Source organism: Chelmon rostratus, chromosome 12, assembly GCF_017976325.1.
Source record: "Chelmon rostratus isolate fCheRos1 chromosome 12, fCheRos1.pri, whole genome shotgun sequence".
NCBI lineage: Eukaryota > Metazoa > Chordata > Actinopteri > Chaetodontiformes > Chaetodontidae > Chelmon > Chelmon rostratus.
In genome coordinates, this window is record NC_055669.1 from 419,827 (window position 1) to 441,300 (window position 21,474).

General features: G+C 41.5%; 1 protein-coding gene across 1 annotated transcript in view; it reads right to left on the reverse strand.

The window, feature by feature from the left end:
• Nucleotides 1-784: 784 nt before the first annotated feature.
• The window catches only part of exoc3 (exocyst complex component 3), a 35,518-nt gene continuing 14,828 nt past the window's right edge, over nt 785-21,474 (reverse strand). The window contains exons 8-16 of the mRNA XM_041948326.1: nt 16,323-16,440; nt 11,753-11,878; nt 10,640-10,740; nt 10,265-10,375; nt 9,490-9,631; nt 5,797-5,919; nt 5,377-5,538; nt 5,018-5,139; nt 785-1,199 (exon numbers count right to left, since the gene is read on the reverse strand). Coding sequence (XP_041804260.1) covers nt 995-1,199; nt 5,018-5,139; nt 5,377-5,538; nt 5,797-5,919; nt 9,490-9,631; nt 10,265-10,375; nt 10,640-10,740; nt 11,753-11,878; nt 16,323-16,440 — 1,210 coding nt within the window. The 3' untranslated portion in view covers nt 785-994. The remainder of the gene's footprint in view (nt 1,200-5,017; nt 5,140-5,376; nt 5,539-5,796; nt 5,920-9,489; nt 9,632-10,264; nt 10,376-10,639; nt 10,741-11,752; nt 11,879-16,322; nt 16,441-21,474) is intronic.

Here is a 21,474-nt window from a genome sequence, read left to right on the forward strand (position 1 = left end):
AGCAATCAGGACCGCAAGGACAGCCACATTTTAGTGTATATTGATTTACCATCACTGCAGTGGTAAAAAAAATAAATACTTACAATCGCATGGAGTCACCATTTTGCTTGTTATGAATTTAGATTACCTGTAACTCAGACTACATCCATATTTACCATACCATTTACCATTATTAAAATTCCATTGCATTTTTTCTTATAGTTATATGTATAATCTTGATGAAATGACCACTGCAAACACTTTTTTAATGGCAGTTGGTCATGAATATAAAAAAAACACTCATAAAGATGAAAAGAAAAGAAGAAAACACTATTGTGTTGCTCCGATACACTTCCATATATCACTACTACTTTTCAATTTGTGTGCTGTGTGGGATTTTGAGGACAAAATTAGGAGTATAACATTTTTTATTTGTTATCTGGTGTATTTTGATCTATTTCTATTTTTCTATGGCTATTTTCTCATATGAAAATAAGGACCCTACAATATTGGTGCCTTTTTGATTTCTTATGTATTATTTCCTCCCTGACTTCATTGTATTTTGTTCACTAACTCAGTCTGTGCATCTAATTCATAGTGTTGACAAATAAAGAAGATTTTGTTAGCTGACTGCGACATCTGTGGACAAGCCAAAGTGCAGCAGTGGTGGTAAAGCCACAGGATGAGGAGAAAAAGAAGTAAAAAAAAAAAAAAAAGGGAGGACAAAGAAGATGAAGAGGAGAAGAAAAAGCAGGGACCCAACTGCTTGATTCTTCAACCTGTAATTAGTAGTCATAATGCAGTCTGTTTTACAATTATAACTTTATTGTTTTGTTGAAGCAGACATGTGATCCGGATGACAATTAAAACTGCAAATATGTAAAAGGTGGGGACAGTAAAACACAGCAAGGTGCATTAAACAATTAAAGTTAACCGAGAGTTTGGAAAAAGAAGTTTGCTTATGGTCTCATGTCTGAAGGCGATGAAAATGTTAATAGTGTCATGGTGATTGGCTTTATTTGAGTAGCTTTGCAGTTGCCATGGAGGTCATGGTAGTCATGGTCGTCATGGTGATGGTGGGCACAGTGATATCTTTAAAGATAGGCTCTGTCACACCAGAGTAGGATACTTTGTTCTCACTGAGAGTCCCAATGATCATCTGGCGCATTTCCCTGCTGGCATCACCACGTACTGCCAGCAACGCCTGGATGTGCTCCTCCCTACAGACAACACAAGGGACAAAAACCTTAGCCATGTACTGCCTATAATGATTGCTGATCATGTCTATCATCCCATCTCTAATACAGTGTGTAAGTGCTACAACAGTTGACATGTCAATACAATGCATGATACAAAAAAGGGAAAAAATTGTGTGTTGTCATAGTGATAATAAATACATGATGTAATAGCATAACTAGACAATTCCGGTGCCGCCGGAATTTTGACAGTGGCACGAGGGGGCTGCTGGTGTTATCTATACCACTGTTTCTCAAGCCTGGTTCTGGAGTACCACTGCCCTGCATCTTTTAGATGTATCCCTGCTCCAGCACACCTGATTCAAATGAATGGCTCGTTAACAGGCCTCAGCAGAGCCCAGGAACGAGCTGAGCATTTGAATCAGGTGTTTTGGAGCACGGAAACATCTAAAACATTTAGGGCAGTGGTACTCCAGGACCAGGACTGAGAAACACTGATCTTACTTAACATTCAGTAGTCACAATTTCAGTTCAAGATATCTCTCCCTTGTTTTAACTAGTTAAAACATTGGGTTAGGGTTATAATTGAAGGTCACTTCAAGGGACTGCCGTCTTGAGCCACAAATGCATTTTTTTCAACAGGGAAGTGTCTGTAGCCAATCAGATGTATTGGCATATTTCAATAAAATTATTGATTATCAAACTGTGGTATATGTATCAATATCTACAAGTGTTGTCATGATACCAACATGTATTTCAATATTTTTTGATACTTAAAAAAAAAAAAAGTGTGTTGTGTTATTATTGGCTGTCATTCGATACAGCCTGTCTTAAGAAGGACCAAAGTCTTTAAATGGTATGTTACTATCTTTATAACATATTAAATGGCTAAATGTGTATGTAAAAGTTTGTTACTTCATAAAGATCATGTGTGTGTGCATTTACAGCTCTTAAAAAAAATTAAGGGGCCACTTCAACTTTATTGCAAATGGCAAAAAGTTTAAAAATTACTGTAAGAATATTAATATAATAGACCTAATATAAAATAATACAAATGGGCTATTTAAACCAGAGAATGTGGTAGCTAATTGCAGTGCAGCTTCATTTTTTTCCCATTTTTTCTGTACTTTTGTGGACAGTGAAGGGGGCGGGAGTTGCTGCTTTTAGCTCTGAATGTGGCTTTTTTTCATGGCTATACATATAAGTTATTACCTGACTCCTGTTCATGTTCTTACATAGAGCCTGTAAGATTGGCTAAAAAGCATACAGCGTTGCTTGTGCTATGACACGCTCATTATCGCTAGGTAGCTAGCACTAGATATTGCTAGCGCTAATTATCGCTAGCTAGCTAGATTGCTAGCCAGATCGCTACCTAGCTAGATCACTAGTTAGCTAGCACTAGCTATTGCTATCTAGCTAGCGATCTAATCTTATCTGATAAATGTATCTATGGTGGCAATGCTGTTTGTCCATGGGGACTTGCGTAGATAGCGGTTTTTATGTGATGTCATCGGCAGGTGCGGCCTGAGGGGGGGTTTCACTGGTTGTCATGGAGATGTGTCTGGTGTGTGTGTGTGTGTGTGTGTGAATGTGTGTGAATTTGTGTCTGTGTCTGTCTTAACTGTGTGTGTGTGTGTGCGCGTGTGAGTGTGCTTAAACTATCCATATATACAGTATATATACACTGTCCCAGTTTTTTTGAGCCCAGCCCAACCTGCAATAATGAGGCTGAGTTCAGTTGCTATAGGACAGAGGTTGTTCTCAAACAATGCTCTTGTTTTGACGTACTTGTTTAGGGGGCACCTTTGATCTTAACGGGCTTTAATCATGCTCAGGCTGGTTGTCATGGAGATGTGTGTGTGTGACAGTTACACCTGATGACAGTTAATTCTCCCCTTGAGGAACAGCTACTTTTTCACTGTCGGCTTCCCGAACAACTTGTGATTGTGAGAAAACGGCAGCTGCTATCAAAAAAATGATTACACTGTGAGATGTGGACAAGTCTGGGCCAGATGTACGTGTGTTTTATGTCCAGATATTCTTTAGAAAAATGACTTAATGGTCGATTTAAAAAGACTCACTCCGGCAGGCTGTGACTCAGAAAAAAGGAGATTGTACGGGTTTAAATGGAGCAGCAGAGCAGGGCAGCTGGTGCAAGATCCCTCTTTATTTAAATTTGGTGGGGGCTAACCCTTTAAAATTGAACTTTGACGAGAGAAGAAAGGTTTTTCTACAAAAAGATCCAAAAATTATGTTTCTCCTATTCACCGTTTGGATTTTATGGCAATTTTAGAAAAACATTTCAGCTACGCTCCAGCCACTCGCCTCTATAGCTCATTGAGCAATAGAGGCGAGTGGCACTTGCATTGCCTCATGCCACTAATAACATTGCCAGGGTCATTATCATATGCATAATGATAACCATTAGGATAGTTCACATTACATTTATACAGCAAGAAGGAGTGAGGCCAGACCGGGCCACCGGAGAGGCAAGCAAGAGCTGCAGGGCATATTTGATACGTTGATTTCTGAAGTGTCCCCAAAGCTGTGGGGATGGAGGGATTCTGAAGTCCAAAATTTTGGGAAAGGAATTTGTGATGTATTTTGTATTTCTGTCTAAAATAGTGGGGATAGTATGTGCCAAAAGTGGAGCCGTCAGGTCTGGGTGATTTATTACTTGGCGTTTGGAATAGGGCTTTGGAGAGTTCATCTGATGTTAATGTCGTGTCTAGAGTGTCTGTGTCTTGCTTAGATAATTTAGGTACATTCAGGACTGTGTCTCTGATCTGTCTGAGTCAATATTCGAAAAATATTAATTACTGTAAAATATCTGGAAAATTACATTTATTTCTTGTGGGTCTGCTGAATTCTTCATGGCTTTCTTGTGTAGTAAGAGGTTGTCTTATTGACTGCCTGACTTATTACTGTTTCAAAATAATCATATTTAAGTTGTTGATTCAGAAATTTGTTTTTTTGTTTGTAATTTTGTCTAGCTGATAATTGGCATCTTGTAGCTCATTTTGTGTTTGTTCATTGGGATTGTTTGAGTATATGTCTATAAAGTGCTTAATCTCCTGTTCCAGATGTTTTTCTAGTTCCTTTTTCTCCTTGTTAGTTGAGTATGTTATTATTTGGCCTCAAATTACTGCCTGACCTGTTTCTGGGGAGTCATTAAATTCCATAAAGGATGCCCACTCTCTCTGTGTACAGACAGTACAATCAGAACATTTAAGGAGTGAGGAGTTGAGCACCAGTGGGGAGAATGTTTGGTAGTGGATTCAATGTTTGGGGTTATGGCCACTGGTGCATGGTCACTGATAATGATTGGATGAAGGTTGGTCTCAGATACCTTGCTTACAAGTGTATTATTGATCAAAAAGAGATGTAATCGGAAGAATGTTTGGTGTGGTGGGCAGAAATAAGAATGTTGTTGAAATGATGGGTTAGTCTTTCTCAAACTGTTGTCAACACCAAAATCTCATGAATTATTTTAAAATAGTTCGCTAGAGTGCCAGTTTCTGAAATGACCAGGTGTGCTTGATCTACTAATTGTATTAAAATCTGTATTGTATTGAAGTCCCCACCAATCATGATATTTGTTGATTCTAGTAATGTGTATAATGAAAAAATGTGTCAAAGAAAGAAAGATAAATTGTCAGTGTTGGGACCATATAGGTCAATCATACCATAATATTTATTATTTATTTTAATGACAATACTGTATTCTCTCAATGTCAAGGCACACAAGTTAGTTACTGATGCAAGGAGAAATGGCTGTCAAAGTGTGTGTGTATGTGTGTGTGTGTGTGTATGTGTGTTTGACTGTGTGTGACTGTGTTTACCTGATGTCAGGATATTTGGACACAAGAGTGGTGACTTCTAGGAACAGAAGTGTGGGGTCAGTCAGCTTGAACACCTCAGCGATTGCAGTGATGGCGCCACAAAGCCGGTCTGTGTCTTCACCCTACACACAACAGTTAGCCAAAGTTAGATGTGCCCCTCCAACCTTAAAAGGTTTGACTGTCATTACGCCTCCAACTGTTACACCATGTCCGCAGTGGCTCTACTGGATCTGTTCAGCAACAGTATTGCTGGTTGACAGATTTGTCAAACTGAACACAGTAACTACTTACTGATTAAAAATGCAATGCTTGTGAGTGAGCAATGTTGCAGTATGACAAAGCCATTAATGTGAACTCACAGCAGCCAGCTTCCTGAAGAGGAACTTGAACTGATCAGCTTCTTTGATCATCCTCTCTGCTCCCTCCCTCCTCTCATCGGGGTTTTTAAAGGTGATCCTCTTCTGCATCACTGCTTTAATGTACTCCACCACCACCCTGCGCAGGGCCTCGCTTGTCATCTCCTGCACACACCACAGCCAACATGTCAGAAGATCACATTAATAGTCTCTAATTTATTAACACAAGATGGCACTCATAGGGCTCATAGCTCTCCTACAGCTATGGAACTGGGGGAACATGATACTTGTTCCACGTGCTTGATTCCTCAAGATTGGTTCTACCTTACCCCATGACAAACATTTCCATTAGGCTACAGAGGAATTAATTACAAATTTTTAGAGATACCCTGCTAAGAGCACTGTGTTCTGCTCCCATCCTACCTCATTGAAGGGTTTCTTGATCTTGTTGAAGTCATTGAAGTAGTCCTCCACTGTCACACATATGGTGTCTACAGCATGAGAGCCCATCAGCCACTTCCTGGTCAGCAGCTCATTCAGGTGATGCTGGTCAATGCAATGTCAAAAGTAAAGCAATTAACTGCACTGGAAAAATCAGTAGAATTCCTGTATGTGCCATTGTAAAGTTGTTTTTGTCTTTATTTTTTTGTGAAAATCAATCACATTCATTTGCACACCAGTTAGCTAGTAGTTATAGTATATAATGACATGATGTCTTTGAAAAGCAAAGAAGCAACATTTAAATAAATATCATGTATTTTTAGTTTTAGGAAAATGTTATTTATACTTCGTAGAAAATGTGTGCAAGAAGTTTACTGTTGCACATTTATTGTTGATGTATGATCGGGTGCTTTATTTTGAAAATTTACTGCATTGTCTCTCTCTCTCTCTCCGCGGAGCAGAGCGTAGATATGCTTCTGAAAAGGAGACACTACACGCCTGGAGGAAATGCATTCATTGATTGCAATGGAAGCTGTCAACTCAGTCATACGCGTCACAGACAAATATTACACGCATTTAGGGAAAACTGCATTTAGGGTGATGGCAGAAATTAACTGCAGAGGAAATCTCAACACCTCCCACATCACACAAATCTGTTTAGCCAGATAAAGTGGTAAGATGTGTGTGTGTATGTAGGGGTTGTGTGTGTAATATGTGTCAACTAACCCTTTTCATCATTTCATAGCGAATCTGTGAATTTCATGCGCACTGTATAAGACAATAGAATATGTGGGGATTACTGAAGCCCCTGAGGACATATACAGTTGTGGTCAAAAGTTTACATACACTTGTAAAAAAACATAATGTCATGGCTCTCTTGAGTTTCCAGTTATTTCTACAACTCTGATTTTTCTCTGATAGAATGATTAGAACAGATAATTCTTTGTCACAAAAAACATTCATGAAGTTTGGTTCTTTTGTGACTTTTTGATGGGTTAACAGAAAAAGTGCTCAAATCTGCTGGGTCAAATATTTACATACAGCAACATTAATTAGCAATTTTGGTGAGTTAGAAATGAGCTTCATAGCATGGCCTCTTAACTTCTTGTGAGTGATTATGAGTGACTACAGTTGGTGACTTCTCTGAGGCCATTTAAATAGGGCTCATTGGATACAAACGCTACAATGGGAAAGTCAAAGGAGCTCAGCACGGATCTGAAAAAGCGAATAATTCTTTGTCACAAAAAACATTCATGTAGTTTGTTTCTTTTATGACTTTTTATGGGTTAACAGAAAGAGTGACCAAATCCGCGGGGTCGAAAATATACATACAGCAATGCTAATATTTGGTCACATGTCCCTTGGCCATTTTCACTTCAATTAGGTGCTTTTGGTAGCCATCCACAAGCTTATGGCAAGCTTCTGGTTGAATCTTTGAGCACTCCTCTTGACATAATTGGTGCAGTTCAGTTAAATTTGTTGGCTTTCTGACATTCAGCATTGTCCACATGTTCTCAATAGGGTTTAAGTCAGGACTATGGGAGGGCCATTCTAAAACCTTAATTCTAGCCTGATTTAGCCATTCCATTACCACTTTTGATGTGTGTTTGGGGTCATTGTCCTGTTGGAACACCCAGCTGCGCCCAAGACCCAACCTTCGGGCTGATGCTTTAGGTTATCTTGAAGAATGTGAAGGTAATCCTCCTTCTTTATTATCCCATTTACTCTCTGTAAAGCACTGGCAGCAAAACAGCCCTACAGCATAATACTACCACCACCGTGCTTGATGGTAGGCATGGTGTTCTTGGGGTTAAAGACCTCACCTTTTCTCCTCTAAACATATTGCTGGGCATTGTGGCCAAACAGCCCAATCTTTGTTTCGTCTGAACACAGAACTTTCCACCAGAAGGTCTTATCTTTGTCCATGTGATCAGCAGCAAACTTCGAGCCTTAAGGTGCCGCTTTTGAGCAAGGGCTTCCTTCTTGCATGGCAGACCATGGCGATGCAAAACACACTTGACTGTGGACAGTGACACCTGTGTTCCAGCAGCTTCTAATTCTTGGCAGATGTGCTTTTTGGTGGTTCTCAGTTGACTCTTCACCCTACTGACCAATTTTCTCTCAGCAGCAGGTGATAGCTTGCATTTTCGTCCTGATCGTGACAGTGCCATGCACTTTATACTTACTAACAATTGTTTGCACTGTTGCACTTGGGACCTGCAGCTGCTTTGAAATGGCTCTGAGTGAATTTTTCTGACTTGTTCAAGTCAATGATTCGCTTTTTCAGATCCGTGCTGAGCTCCTTTGACTTTCCCATTGTAGCGTTTGTATCCAATGAGCCCTATTTAAATGGCCTCAGAGAAGTCACCAACTGTAGTCACTCATAATCACTCACAAGGAGTTAAGAGGCCATGCTATGAAGCTCATTTCTAACTCACCAAAATTGCTAATTAATGTTGCTGTATGTAAATATTTGACCCAGCAGATTTGAGCACTTTTTCTGTTAACCCATCAAAAAGTCACAAAAGAACCAAACTTCATGAATGTTTTTTGTGACAAAGAATTATCTGTTCTAATCATTCTATCAGAGAAAATCAGAGATGTAAAAATAACTGGAAACTCAAGAGAGCCATGACATTATGTTCTTTACAGGTGTATGTAAACTTTTGACCACAACTGTACACTACCAGTCAAAAGTTTGGACACACCTTCTCACTCAATAGTTTTTATTTATTTGTATTTACTTTCTCTTCATACTGAAGACATCAAAACTATGAAGGAATACATATGGAATTACGTAGTAAACACAAAAAGAGTTAAACAAACCAGAATATGTTTTATATTTCAGATTCTTTAGACCAGTGGAAATCTGTACTTTGGTCTGATGGGTCCAAATTTGAGATTTTTGGTTCCACCCGCCATGTCTTTGTGACATGCAGAAAAGGTGAGTGGATTGTTTCAACATGTCTGGTTCCCACCGTGAAGCATGGAGGAGGAGGTGTGATGGTGTGGGGGTGGTTTGCTGGTGACACTGTTGGTGATTTATTCAAAATTCAAGGTACACTTAACCAGCATGGTGGCCACAGCATTCTGCAGCAACATGCGATCCAATTAGATTTGCGCCTGGTTTGATCGTCATTTGTTTTTCAATAGGACAATGACCCCAAACACACCACCAGGCTATGTAAGGGCTATTTAACCAAGAAGGAGAGTGATGGGGTGCTGCGTCAGATGACTTGGCCTCCACAATCACCTTACCTAAACCTAATTAAGAAGGTTTTGGATGAGTTGGACCATAGAGTGAAGGCAAAACAGCCAACAAGTGCTCAGCACCTCCTTCAAGACTGTTGGAAAACCATTTCAGGTCAAACCAAAAGGTGGCTACTTTGAAGAATCCAAAATATAAAACATATTCTGGTTTGTTTAACTCTTTTTTTGCTTACTATATAAGTCTGTATGTGTTTCTTCATAGTTTTGATGTCTTCAGGATAAATCTACAATGTAGAAAGTAATAAAAATAAAATAAAACCACTGAGTGAGAAGGTGTGTCCAAACTTTTGACTGGTAGTGTGTATAATGTATATCATGTATAAAAATCAAAGACTCTGCTGAGAATACAACACACACCCTTTAAACATACAGCAAATATAGTTCAGTCCAATAAGCCTTTCTTACTTCAAGGTCTAGGAAGACTTCATCCAATAGGAACTGACATCCCTCCTTGGCCACATCATTGAGTGTCCGCTCTATGGCAGCATCACTGTCAGCGGGCTCTGATGACTGAGAGTACTTCCTCTTCAGACTGTTGATGGACTCTCTGAGGACACATGGGACAACTGTAATGTATTTGAGTATGAAACCCCAAAGTGTTCAGTGTTAAATTACTTCCGCACAATTTCATGTTTTTATGTCTTAGATTCTAATTTTACTTGCAAGATTTTCTTTTTTTTCTACACATACTGTCTGAGCCTTGTTGGAGGGAGCCTGAGAACTAAGAATTTCACTCTGTAACACAAAAAAGGCCTACATTCAAAATTTTACTTAATTATTAAAGTTCAGAAGTATTAGCAACCAAATATCCAAATATACTTAAAGTACAAAAAGCCACTCTGTTTTTCTAAGCACTGGTCCCCCTTACTAAACTGCCCTTGGTAAAAAAACAAACAAATGCAGCTTCTGTCTGACCTGAAGTAAGAGGGTCGTTGAAGTGGTTTTCCTCTCTACTCTAATTTATGGAGATTTCATTTATTGTCATGCTGCTCCACTCTGAGTCCAATATATTCCATTTACATGCTGCCATCAGATTTACAACAGGGGACAATTACAACAGTCACCACTGCATTCTATATGATAACACTGTGTGTGACAGGGAGGGCCAAACAACTTGACGAAAGTTGTCAGTGTAATAAGTTTAAGTGTAAAAACGAATTCATGAACAAATAAATCTTACTTGAATGTCTGGCAGTTGTTAATGATGGCTATCATGTACTGTACGTAACACTGAGGAAGCTGTCTGTCTCTCAGGTGCTCCTCTTTGTAGACCACTGCTTCCTCTCTGTACCTAGGCACAACAATAAACACTACTGTTAGATTTACAGACATATTATGGGTGGCAGAAATCATTGTATGAATGGTGGGAGAAAATAACCCAGGTGGTTATACTGTGGAGTTGAAAACTATTTTTTCATTTGACCTTAAATTCAAAAAGACATCATTCTTCATTGTGCATGTGGTGTATGTGGTGAAATGAATCCCATAAATCCAAAGAATGTGTTTAAGAGACTTTTATCATTTAGGAAAAGGTCTGAAGTATGAAAAAATGTACCTGATGAGAAAAGTGTTCATCTGTTTCAGGCAGAGCTTCAGAACTTGCTCTTTGAAATCCCCATCAATCTGTGCAGCTACTTGCAGATTCTGCTCAAACATCTGATGAAGAGCAGAGTGAAGATACATTAAGATCAGAAAGACAGAGATTGAGTGACAAACTATTTTCATTACAATCATCAGGAAGCTTCATACAGTGGTTTCAGAAACTATTTTTTTAACATATGTTGAGTGACAATGGCACAAAATGTGCACAAAAGTATTCAAATTGAAATAGATAAATACTGTATCTGATTTACGTACATGAGTTCAGATCACATGCTGCGACATTCAAACTAAAACTTTGATGGATCCAGTTTTCTTTGATCATCCTTGACATGTTTCCAGAACTTGACTGGAGTTCTTGTCTTATAAACTTAAGATAAGATAAGATAAAACTTTATTTATCCCCAGCTGGGGAAAACCTTAAACCTGCATTAAGAGTTTTTTGGGCCAGATGCAAACACAACACTGACATATTTTAAGTTGATATGGCTAACATGGACGCAAAATGTTTATTCACACATCAAGTTCTCTGGTGACCTGATGGATGTAAGTTCAATGTTTATTTTAATTTTAGCTGTGGTTTGGTCTCCACCAACTCCTAAGGGAAATATCACAACACAGCACACACACAGTAGTCTGAGAGACTGGTGTCTGTTGTGATGAGACACATCTGGCCTGAGAGCCAAGAGCCAAATCTGGTAAAAATCCAGTATAGTTCATCACCTGGAAGACCACATTCCTATGGAGAAACTTTTATAGCATCTGCATGTAATTGGAGTTGCTTGTGCTTATGCTCAGCACAGGGATGAGAGAACCAGTTTCTAAGAAGCCACAAGCAAAATGATATTGCAGCAGTGTATGGGGAAAGTTTCACCTGTCAGCAAGGCAAGGCCGTGGCCGATAGGGAGCATCTTTAAGACATGTCTGAATGCTATTGAGTGCCCGTCCTGAACCTGCACACCTCCAGCCCACTGAAAATCTGTTGAGCGATTCTCTATTTCTGCTTATTCCTATTCAGGGTCAGGAATACTTCATCAAAAGTTTTAAGTTTGTGTGATGGTTGTATTACCTGAAAGACAATGGCAGGCAGTGTGGTCTGGTAGTATCCGTCTTGGTCAGCCTCAGGCTCAGTTTCTTTCTGCCAGTCCTTCTTGTCTGTTTCCAGGGCCTTCCGCAGCCAGCCTGTTATATTAGACTGCAGACATCAGAATCAGAATCAGCTTTATTGACCAAGTTTGTGTGCACAAAAAGGAATTTGACTCTGGTTTAAACATAGTGACGGGATATCGATAGATAGATAGATAGATAGATACTTTATTCATCTCCAAAGAGAAATTTGCAGTTCCAGCAGCTCAAAAGGTGGACACACAAGGGCATGCAAAATAAGAACAAGAACTACTTTCAAGTAATGAACAACTTACAATTGATGAACAACTTTCAAGTAGAGATGAACTTTCAAGTAAGTGGCAAAAATACAATACAAAATACAAAATAACAATACAAGAAAAAATAGTGAAATAAAAATATAGAACTAAGCTATACAGGATAAACATCTTAACATCTGGCTATACAGGATAAACATCTGTAATACAGGATAAACATTCGAGCAGTTAAATATGGGCACAGTAGTGCAGTTGTGCAAAATAACAGTGTGCAACAGTCGCTTTGTCCACACTTGGGTCCAGCATATAGATGTGTGTGTGATAAAGTCCAGCATTTAGATGTGTGTGTGATGGAGTCCAGCATATAGATATGTGTGTGATGGAGTCCAGCATACGGATGTGTGTGTGATAAAGTGCGTGTGTCTATGCTGTGTGGTGTAAGTGTGTAGTGAGTTCGGAGTTGTTGTGTTGATTATTGTTTTTGTCACCCTCCCCAAGAGGTGTTGAAGAGCTGTACGGCGTGGGGGAGGAACGATCTTTTCAGTCTGTCCGTAGAGCAGGACAATGACAGCAGTCTTTCACTGAAGCTGCTCCTCTGCCTGGAGATGCTGCTGTGCAGTGGATGATCAGGATTGTCTATTATGGACAGGAGCTTGTTCAGCTTGTTCGCTCTGCCACAGATGTTAGACTGTCCAGCTCTGTGCCAACGACGGAGCCTGCCTTCCTCACCAGTTTGTCCAGTCGTGCTGCGTCCTTTTTCTTTAAGCTGCTCCCCCAGCACACTACTGCATACAGGAGGGCACTCGCTACCACAGACTGGTAGAAGATCTGCAGCAGCTTTTTGCAGATGTTGAAGGACGCCAGCCTTCTGAGGAAGTACAGGCTGCTCTGTCCTTTCCTGCAAAGAGCGTCGGTGTTGGCAGTCCAATCCAGTTTCTCATCCAGCTGCACTCCCAGGTATTTGTAGGTGTGAACCACCTCCACGCAGTCCCCTTTAATGATGACCGGTTCTGGACACGGCCTGGGTCTCCTAAAGTCCACTACCATCTCCCTGGTCTTGGTGGTGTTGAGGAGCAGGTGGTTGGAGTCCTGGATCAGTTCCCTGTACTCATCCTCTTGTCCACTCCTGATACAGCCCACTATGGCTGTATCGTCCGCAAACTTCTATGACAGAGCTCTGAGTTGTACTGAAAGTCGGACTTGTACAGGGTGAACAGGGTGAGCAGGACCGGAGAGAGCACAGTTCCCTGTGGTGCTCCTGTGCTGCTGGCCACAGCGTTGGACCTGCAGTCCCCCAGCTTCACATACTGAGGTCTGCCAGTCAGGTAGTCTGTAATCCATGCCATCAGGTGTGTTTCAACTCCCATCTCTGTCAGTTTGTCCCTGAGGAGCAGTGGCAGGATGGTGTTAAAGGCACTGGAGAAGTCCAAGAATGCAATCCTCATAGCACCACTGCCTCTGTCCAGGTGAGAGAGAGATCGGTGGAGCAGGAAGGTGATGGCATCCTCCACTCCCGTCTTCTGAAACTGCAGAGGGTCAAGAGCATGGTGGATCTGTGGCCTCAGGTGATGGAGCAGCAGCCGTTCCATGGTCTTCATCACATGTGACGTCAGGGCTACCGGCCTGAAGTCGTTCAGCTCCCCAGGATGTAGTTTCTTAGGGACTGGAATGATGCAGGATGTCTTCCACAGCTGGGGAACCCTCCCCTGTCCCAGGCTCAGGTTGAATATGCACTGAAGGGGGTGTCCCAGCTCCCACAGGCCTTCAGCAGTCGTGGTGACATTCCATCTGGACCTGCGGCTTTGCTGGGGCGCAGCCTCTTCAGCTCACTACAGACCTGAGCTGCTGTGATTGTTGTGGGTGGTGTGAGGGGAGGAGGGGAGATGTCCTCATCTGTGTTGGTGATGGCTTGCGGGAGTAGGAGGGTGGGGGCTGCTGTGCTCAGAGGTGTGAATGGGTTGGGGTGATCAAATCTATTGAAGAAGTGGTTGAGCTGGTTTGCTCTCCCCACATCCCCCTCAATGTGGGCACCCTTTTTGGAGCTGCAGCCAGTGATGGTCTTCATCTGCTCCCACACCCCCCTCATGTTGTTGTTCTGCATCCTTTCTTCTAATTTCCTTCCGTACTGCTCCTTCGCCTTTCTGAGCTGGACTCTCAGTTCCTTCTGTACCCTCTTGATATCCCAGACCTGAGAGAGACGTAGCTGGTGAGTTTGGTTTACCGCTATTATTTCGTACTGATGGATAGAAGTCGCACAGCAGCTGGTTTCGGCATTCAGCGTCATACATTAAAAATCTGTCTCCAGTTTTGTCTCCACTAAGCAGTCTTTTAGCACGTTGATCGCTCATGCTGTTTTTTTCTTGGTGTTTTTTCGTGTCTGTCAGCTTCACCCTGGTCAGTCTCTGTGTCCTCAAGTCACTTGTGCCTTAATATTGCTTCTCCTGTTGGTCCAGCGTTGTTCTTTAATTTTCTCGTCTTTTTTGCTGTGGACATGTCATCCTCCAGCCACACGTCCTCTCCAAACAAATTAAAAGTAATGTCCGGAAAATGCTCCATATTTTGCCACTCAAATCCCCTGGCAATTTGTTATTGAGCTTGGTAGATTAAGGGATTCCCCTTTAGCCAATGACAGTTAGGAATTCCTGAGCAGGCGATCGTCTACAAATAAACAGAGCTTTGGCGATTGACCAATCAGAATTGAGTATTCAAGAGTGCCATGTTCTAATGGATTATAAATGGCTAGTCAGTGGATGTTTTCGTGTCAGAGGATAAGTTACACTGTATGACTAGCTAAATGTTCATCAGGATGACAGCTTTTCGAAAGAAACTGTTCTGTGTTTGGTTGTTTTAGCGATCTGTAGCGCCTACCAGATGGGAGAAACTGGAACAGGTTGTGTCCAGGATGTGATGAGTTTGCAGTGACGCTTCCTGCCTGTTTCCACAGTCTAGAGATGTGTAAGTCCTGCATGGAGTCCTTACAGTCCATTGCAGTCTGTCCTTGTCCTGTTTGGTGGCAGACCCAAACAAGACGATGATGGATGTACATTGAACAGACTGGAATATTCCTGAGTAGAACTGTTGAGGCAGGTTGATCTTTCTGAGCTGATGCAGGAAGTATCCACTGTTGTGCCTTTGTGGTCATTGAGACTATGTTCTGTCCTGGGAGACAGTAGATCCCGGAAACCTGAAGGTTTCCACAGTGGTAACAATGTTGTTGGGGAGGATGATAGGGGGCAGGGTTAAGGGGCTTCCCCTGAAATCCATTGTCATCTCCAGCTCCATGTTGTTCTGACTGCACCAGAGGACCAGCTGTTCAACTTATGCAGACTCGTCACAGTCTTGGATGGGGTTGATGTGTCCTATGCAAACTTCAGGTTAATTTGAGTTATTATGCAGTGTTTGAGGCATGAGGGAACTTCACACAGCTCCATTGATTTGTTGAAAATCTGTGTGTAAATGGGTGTCAGCTGGTCAGCACAGACACACTATCTGTATTCAGGTTGTCAGCCAGTTGACATTTCTCAGCTGTGTGGAGGCGATGGTCTCCTGTAGTTAGTAATGCCCTGCAGTTCTCTCCACACTGATAAAGGGTTGTTGGCTGAGAAGCTGTCCTCTAGCTTTTTGGTGTAGCACCTCTTTGCTACTTTCATCTCCTTTGTCAGTGTGTTTCTGGCTTGGTTATACAGGACTTTCTGTAGATCTCTTCCTTAGCCTTGCAAAGCTGCCTGAGTTTAGCCGAGAAACATGGTTTACTGTTGTTGTATGTGCAGAAGGTTTTCTTTGGCACACACAAGTCCTCACAAAACTAACAACAACTAGTGGACAGTCAAACAGAGAGAGATTCTGGGCCCACACTTTAAGATAAAGAATGTTTTTTAATATATTTTCCGTGCTACTGTAACCTGGTTAACCTTTATTAATGATGACACAATGGCACTTTTCTAGTGTGAATGTTTATTTGACACATAACAGCTCAGTGCAGGAGAAGGTGCAAGACCGGTAGAGGAGGGCACAGAAGGAAGTAGCACAAGGCAAGGAATTGGTCATTTTCTGAAATGAAGTTACTGTAATTGAGTGGAGCTGCAGAAGCAGGTTTATTTTCAGTGTAGCACTCAATTTGATCGTGTGGGAAATTGACCAGCTGGCCCAAATGAAATAAAGGCAGGCATAATGTCTGTTAAGGGTAAATATAATAACTTGAATAGGACATCCATTAGTGTCCTTGTTAGTTTGTGAGTGTGTGTGTGCTACACTTACTGTAAAGGTCTTGACATATTTGCTGAGCAGATCGTCCACCACATCCTGAGGCAGCAGAGGCTCCAGCTGGTTGATGTCACACTCTGAACAGAGCTCCGGATGGCCCATCATCTCCACACTAAAACATATACATGCACAAACAGACAGGTTCTATCTAACCATGATATAACTATATTATATCTGCAGGCGCATCATGAATTTTGCGAACATGCTTTGAGTTAAGTCTTTCCCTTTAAATTATTTCATTTGGGAAACATGCTTATTTGTGCTTGGTGGACAAATAAACCGATGAATCTGAACAAGTTTTGCAACAACATAAACAGCAAACTGCACTGCAGACTCTAGATGCATAAGGTAAATCAAACTAACAGCATCTTAATAGGGGTGAACTAGAAAATTCCCCCTGGGAAATTTTGAAAGGGACACGGGGTGCGTTCGAGCCGACAAAATTATCTACGTTTTAAAGTTTGAATGAAGTCTCTAGGAGAAACTATGGCGAAGCAGCGGACAATTGAAAAAGGCTGCAATTTGAGAAAACGGCAGATATCAGAGGTAGTCAGTCCCTGATTAATGAATTGCTCTCAGCTGTGTTTCTGTGGCTTTCTCCTTGTCTGTCTCTGTTGATCACCTCAGCTGTCTGTGTCTGCTTCTCTCCTCTGCTTCATGTCTCTGTTAACATGAATTAATGAACTGAATCAATAAACATGAATGGAGCTAATGCTAACAGAGCTAACAGAGCTAACACTAACTGAGCTAACAGCTAAAGGTGCGAATATAGCTAACGGCGCTAGCGCTAACAGAGCTAACTGTGCTAACAGAGCTAACAGAGCTAACGGCGTTAACAAGGGGGCGGGGGGATGGGGTTTTCATTATGCATTTGTCTGTGTGTGTGTGTTTATGTATCTGTCGTTGTGTGTGACTGCGTATGTGTGTGTCTTCGTCTGTTTGTGTGTGTGTGTCTGCTTGAACTACACAAGCAGCCCAACCAGCTCCTACATGGAGATGTGTCTGGTATATGTGTGTCTGAATGTGTGTGTGTGTGTGTGTGTGTTTGTTTGTGTGCGTGTGTAACTTCTGCCCCACCTGCTGATAATTACCTCTCTACCTCTCCCACTTTTTACCTGTTCCTGTTCAGTTTTGACGTGCTTGTTTTTAATCACTTTTTAGCTGTTGGTTAGCCCTGCTTGTGTGTGTGTTTGTGTGACTACTGTCTCAACCTTTTTGGCAAAGCGCTTGGTGAAGCTGAGTTTAACTGTTTGTTGGATGGAGATTGTTTTCAAACAATGCCCTTGTTTTGACTGAGCTCGTTAAGATAATCATTCTCAGGCTTGTTGTCCTGCAGATGTGTGTGCGTGGGTTATTGACCGGTGTGTGTGTAAATGACAGTTAATGACACACCTGTTAACTGAAAAGCGGCTTTTTCGCTGTCGGTTTCTTCCGAACAACTTGCGATTGTGTCAAAACCGTAGCTGCTATCAAAAAACCGATTACACTGTGAGATGCGGACAAGTCTGGGCCAGATGTACGTGTGTTTTATGTCCAGATATTCTTTAGAAAAATGACAAAATGGTCGACTTAAAAAGACTCTGCGACTCAGAGAACAGGAGTTTGTATTGTATGCAGTGAGATTTGGGTTCGGCGAACCTCCTGAACTAAATCCTCTGGTGAGAGAACCGTACCTCGTATCAGAGTGTACTATAGATCATCGGACTCCCGAGAACTTCCTGAGTCCGAATATCATCTCGTTTTATTCCTGAGACAACAACTTTTCGTTTTATGGCGATGTAAAGACAGGAGGCATTTATGCTTTTCTCACAAAACAGCTCTGAATTTTTACATTGGAGTCAATGGGAGAGCTAGAGGGAGGTGGCTACACAAAAAGCCTCACTATTTAAATTCAGTAAGTCTCTCGGCTTTTTCGAGGACATCACATGAAAGAGGACAAGTTTGTCTACAAAAGATCCCAAAATTATGTGTCTCCTATTCACCGTTTGTATTTTACGGCAATTTTAGAAACACATTTCAGGCGATTTTTCACCGGCTGTCTCACTCTAACTTATGACATCACCCACTGTAGAGGGAGAGATTCTGAGCATTTTTGTGAGAAACTTGATGGTCTTCAGATGGTCATAGCTCGAAAACCGTAAGAGATATCAAAAAATGTGCCGGTATTAATTTTGAGCTGACAAATTTATCTACGTTTTAAACTTTGAATGAAGTCTCTAGGACAAAGTATGGCCGAGCTGCGGACAATTGAAAAAGGCTGAAATTTGAGGAAATTTCCCCATTCATTTCTTATGGGAAAGTCTTCGCAGTTGTTCGCGTCTTACGTCGGCCTTCGATGGTCATAGTTCGAAAACCGTAAGAGATATCAAAATGTGCCGAGGGTCATTTGGAGCCGACAAAATTATCTACGTTTTAAAGTTCAAATGAAGTCTCTCGGTGAATGTATGCCTGAGCTACAGACGTTTGAAAAACTCCAATTTCCATCTTTTTTTTTTCGCCCGTCCCATTCATTCTTATGGGAAATTTATCGCAGTTTTTCGCGTCTTACGACGCGAAAAACTGCGATAAATTTGAGAAAAGTAATAGCACACCGATCCTGATCAAACCGCACGTTTTGATATATAATTTGCAAGGGTTTTCTCAAAGCTGCGGGGCGAGTTCAGGGACAAAAATTTGGAGGATGATGAAAAATAATAATAACTAGAAAATTCCCCCTGGGAAATTTTGAAAGGGACACGGGGTGTGTTCGAGCCGACAAAATTATCTACGTTTTAAAGTTTGAATGAAGTCTCTAGGACAAAGTATGGCCGAGCAGCGGACAATTGAAAAAGGCTGAAATTTGAGGAAATTTCCCCATTCATTTCTTATGGGAAATTTATCGCAGTTGTTCGCGTCTTACGTCGGCCTTCGATGGTCATAGCTCGAAAACCGTAAGAGATATCAAAATGTGCCGAGGGTCATTTGGAGCCGACAAAATTATCTACGTTTTAAAGTTTGAATGAAGTCTCTAGGAGAAACTATGGCGAAGCAGCGGACAATTGAAAAAGGCTGCAATGTGAGAAAACGGCAGATATCAGAGGCAGTCAGTCCCTGATTAATGAATTGCTCTCAGCTGTGTTTCTGTGGCTTTCTCCTTGTCTGTCTCTGTTGATCACCTCAGCTGTCTGTGTCTGCTTCTCTCCTCTGCTTCATGTCTCTGTTAACATGAATTAATGAACTGAATCAATAAACATGAATGGAGCTAATGCTAACGGAGCTAACAGAGCTAACACTAACTGAGCTAACAGCTAAAGGTGCGAATATAGCTAACGGCGCTAGCGCTAACAGAGCTAACTGTGCTAACAGAGCTAACAGAGCTAACGGCGTTAACAAGGGGGCGGGGGGATGGGGTTTTCATTATGCATTTGTCTGTGTGTGTGTGTTTATGTATCTGTCGTTGTGTGTGACTGCGTATGTGTGTGTCTTCGTCTGTTTGTGTGTGTGTGTCTGCTTGAACTACACAAGCAGCCCAACCAGCTCCTACATGGAGATGTGTCTGGTATATGTGTGTCTGAATGTGTGTGTGTGTGTGTTTGTTTGTGTGCGTGTGTAACTTCTGCCCCACCTGCTGATAATTACCTCTCTACCTCTCCCACTTTTTACCTGTTCCTGTTCAGTTTTGACGTGCTTGTTTTTAATCACTTTTTAGCTGTTGGTTAGCCCTGCTTGTGTGTGTGTTTGTGTGACTACTGTCTCAACCTTTTTGGCAAAGCGCTTGGTGAAGCTGAGTTTAACTGTTTGTTGGATGGAGATTGTTTTCAAACAATGCCCTTGTTTTGACTGAGCTCGTTAAGATAATCATTCTCAGGCTTGTTGTCCTGCAGATGTGTGTGCGTGGGTTATTGACCGGTGTGTGTGTAAATGACAGTTAATGACACACCTGTTAACTGAAAAGCGGCTTTTTCGCTGTCGGTTTCTTCCGAACAACTTGCGATTGTGTCAAAACCGTAGCTGCTATCAAAAAACCGATTACACTGTGAGATGCGGACAAGTCTGGGCCAGATGTACGTGTGTTTTATGTCCAGATATTCTTTAGAAAAATGACAAAATGGTCGACTTAAAAAGACTCTGCGACTCAGAGAACAGGAGTTTGTATTGTATGCAGTGAGATTTGGGTTCGGCGAACCTCCTGAACTAAATCCTCTGGTGAGAGAACCGTACCTCGTATCAGAGTGTACTATAGATCATCGGACTCCCGAGAACTTCCTGAGTCCGGCCATCTCCTCGTTTTATTCCTGACACAACAACTTTTCGTTTTATGGCGATCTAAAGACAGGAGGCATTTCTGCTTTGCTCACAAAACAGCTCTGAATTTTAACATGGGACTTAATGGGAGAACAGGAGGGCGCTGGCTGCACAAAACGTCTCACTATTTAAATTCAGTAAGTCTCTCGGCTTTTTCGAGGACATCACACGAAAGAGGACAAGTTTGTCTACAAAATGAGCCCAAAATTATGCGTGTAGAGTGTAATTTGTGGCCGTAGCGACGAGAAAAAGAGAAGATTTTCAGATCGTTTTTAGACTCTGTGCCACTCTAGCACGCACTCTAGCACGAACATTCCGCGCAATACACACCCATTATAATCTCAAAATTTCCCGCCAAACGATCACTGTCATTGAACAGTGACTGATCAAAAACTATAGGACCAATCAAAATGTGGATGAACACACCAATAGACCAGACTTGGGTCTACATTTTAAAGTTGAAATGAAGTCTCTCGGTGAATGTATGCCTGAGCTACAGATGTTTGAAAAACTCCAATTTCAATCTTGTTTTTTTCGGCCGTCCCATTCATTTCTTATGGGAAATTTATCGCAGTTTTTCGCGTCTTACGACGCGAAAAACTGCGATAAATTTGAGAAAAGTAATAGCACACCGATCCCGAACAATACGCACGTTTTGATATATAATTTGCGAGGGTTTTCTCAAAGCTGTGGGACGAGTTTGAGGACGAAAACTTGGAGGAAGATGAAAAATAATAACTAGAAAATTCCCCCTGGGAAATTTTGAAAGGGACACGGGGTGTGTTCGAGCCGACAAAATTATCTACGTTTTAAAGTTTGAATGAAGTCTCTAGGACAAAGTATGGCCGAGCAGCGGACAATT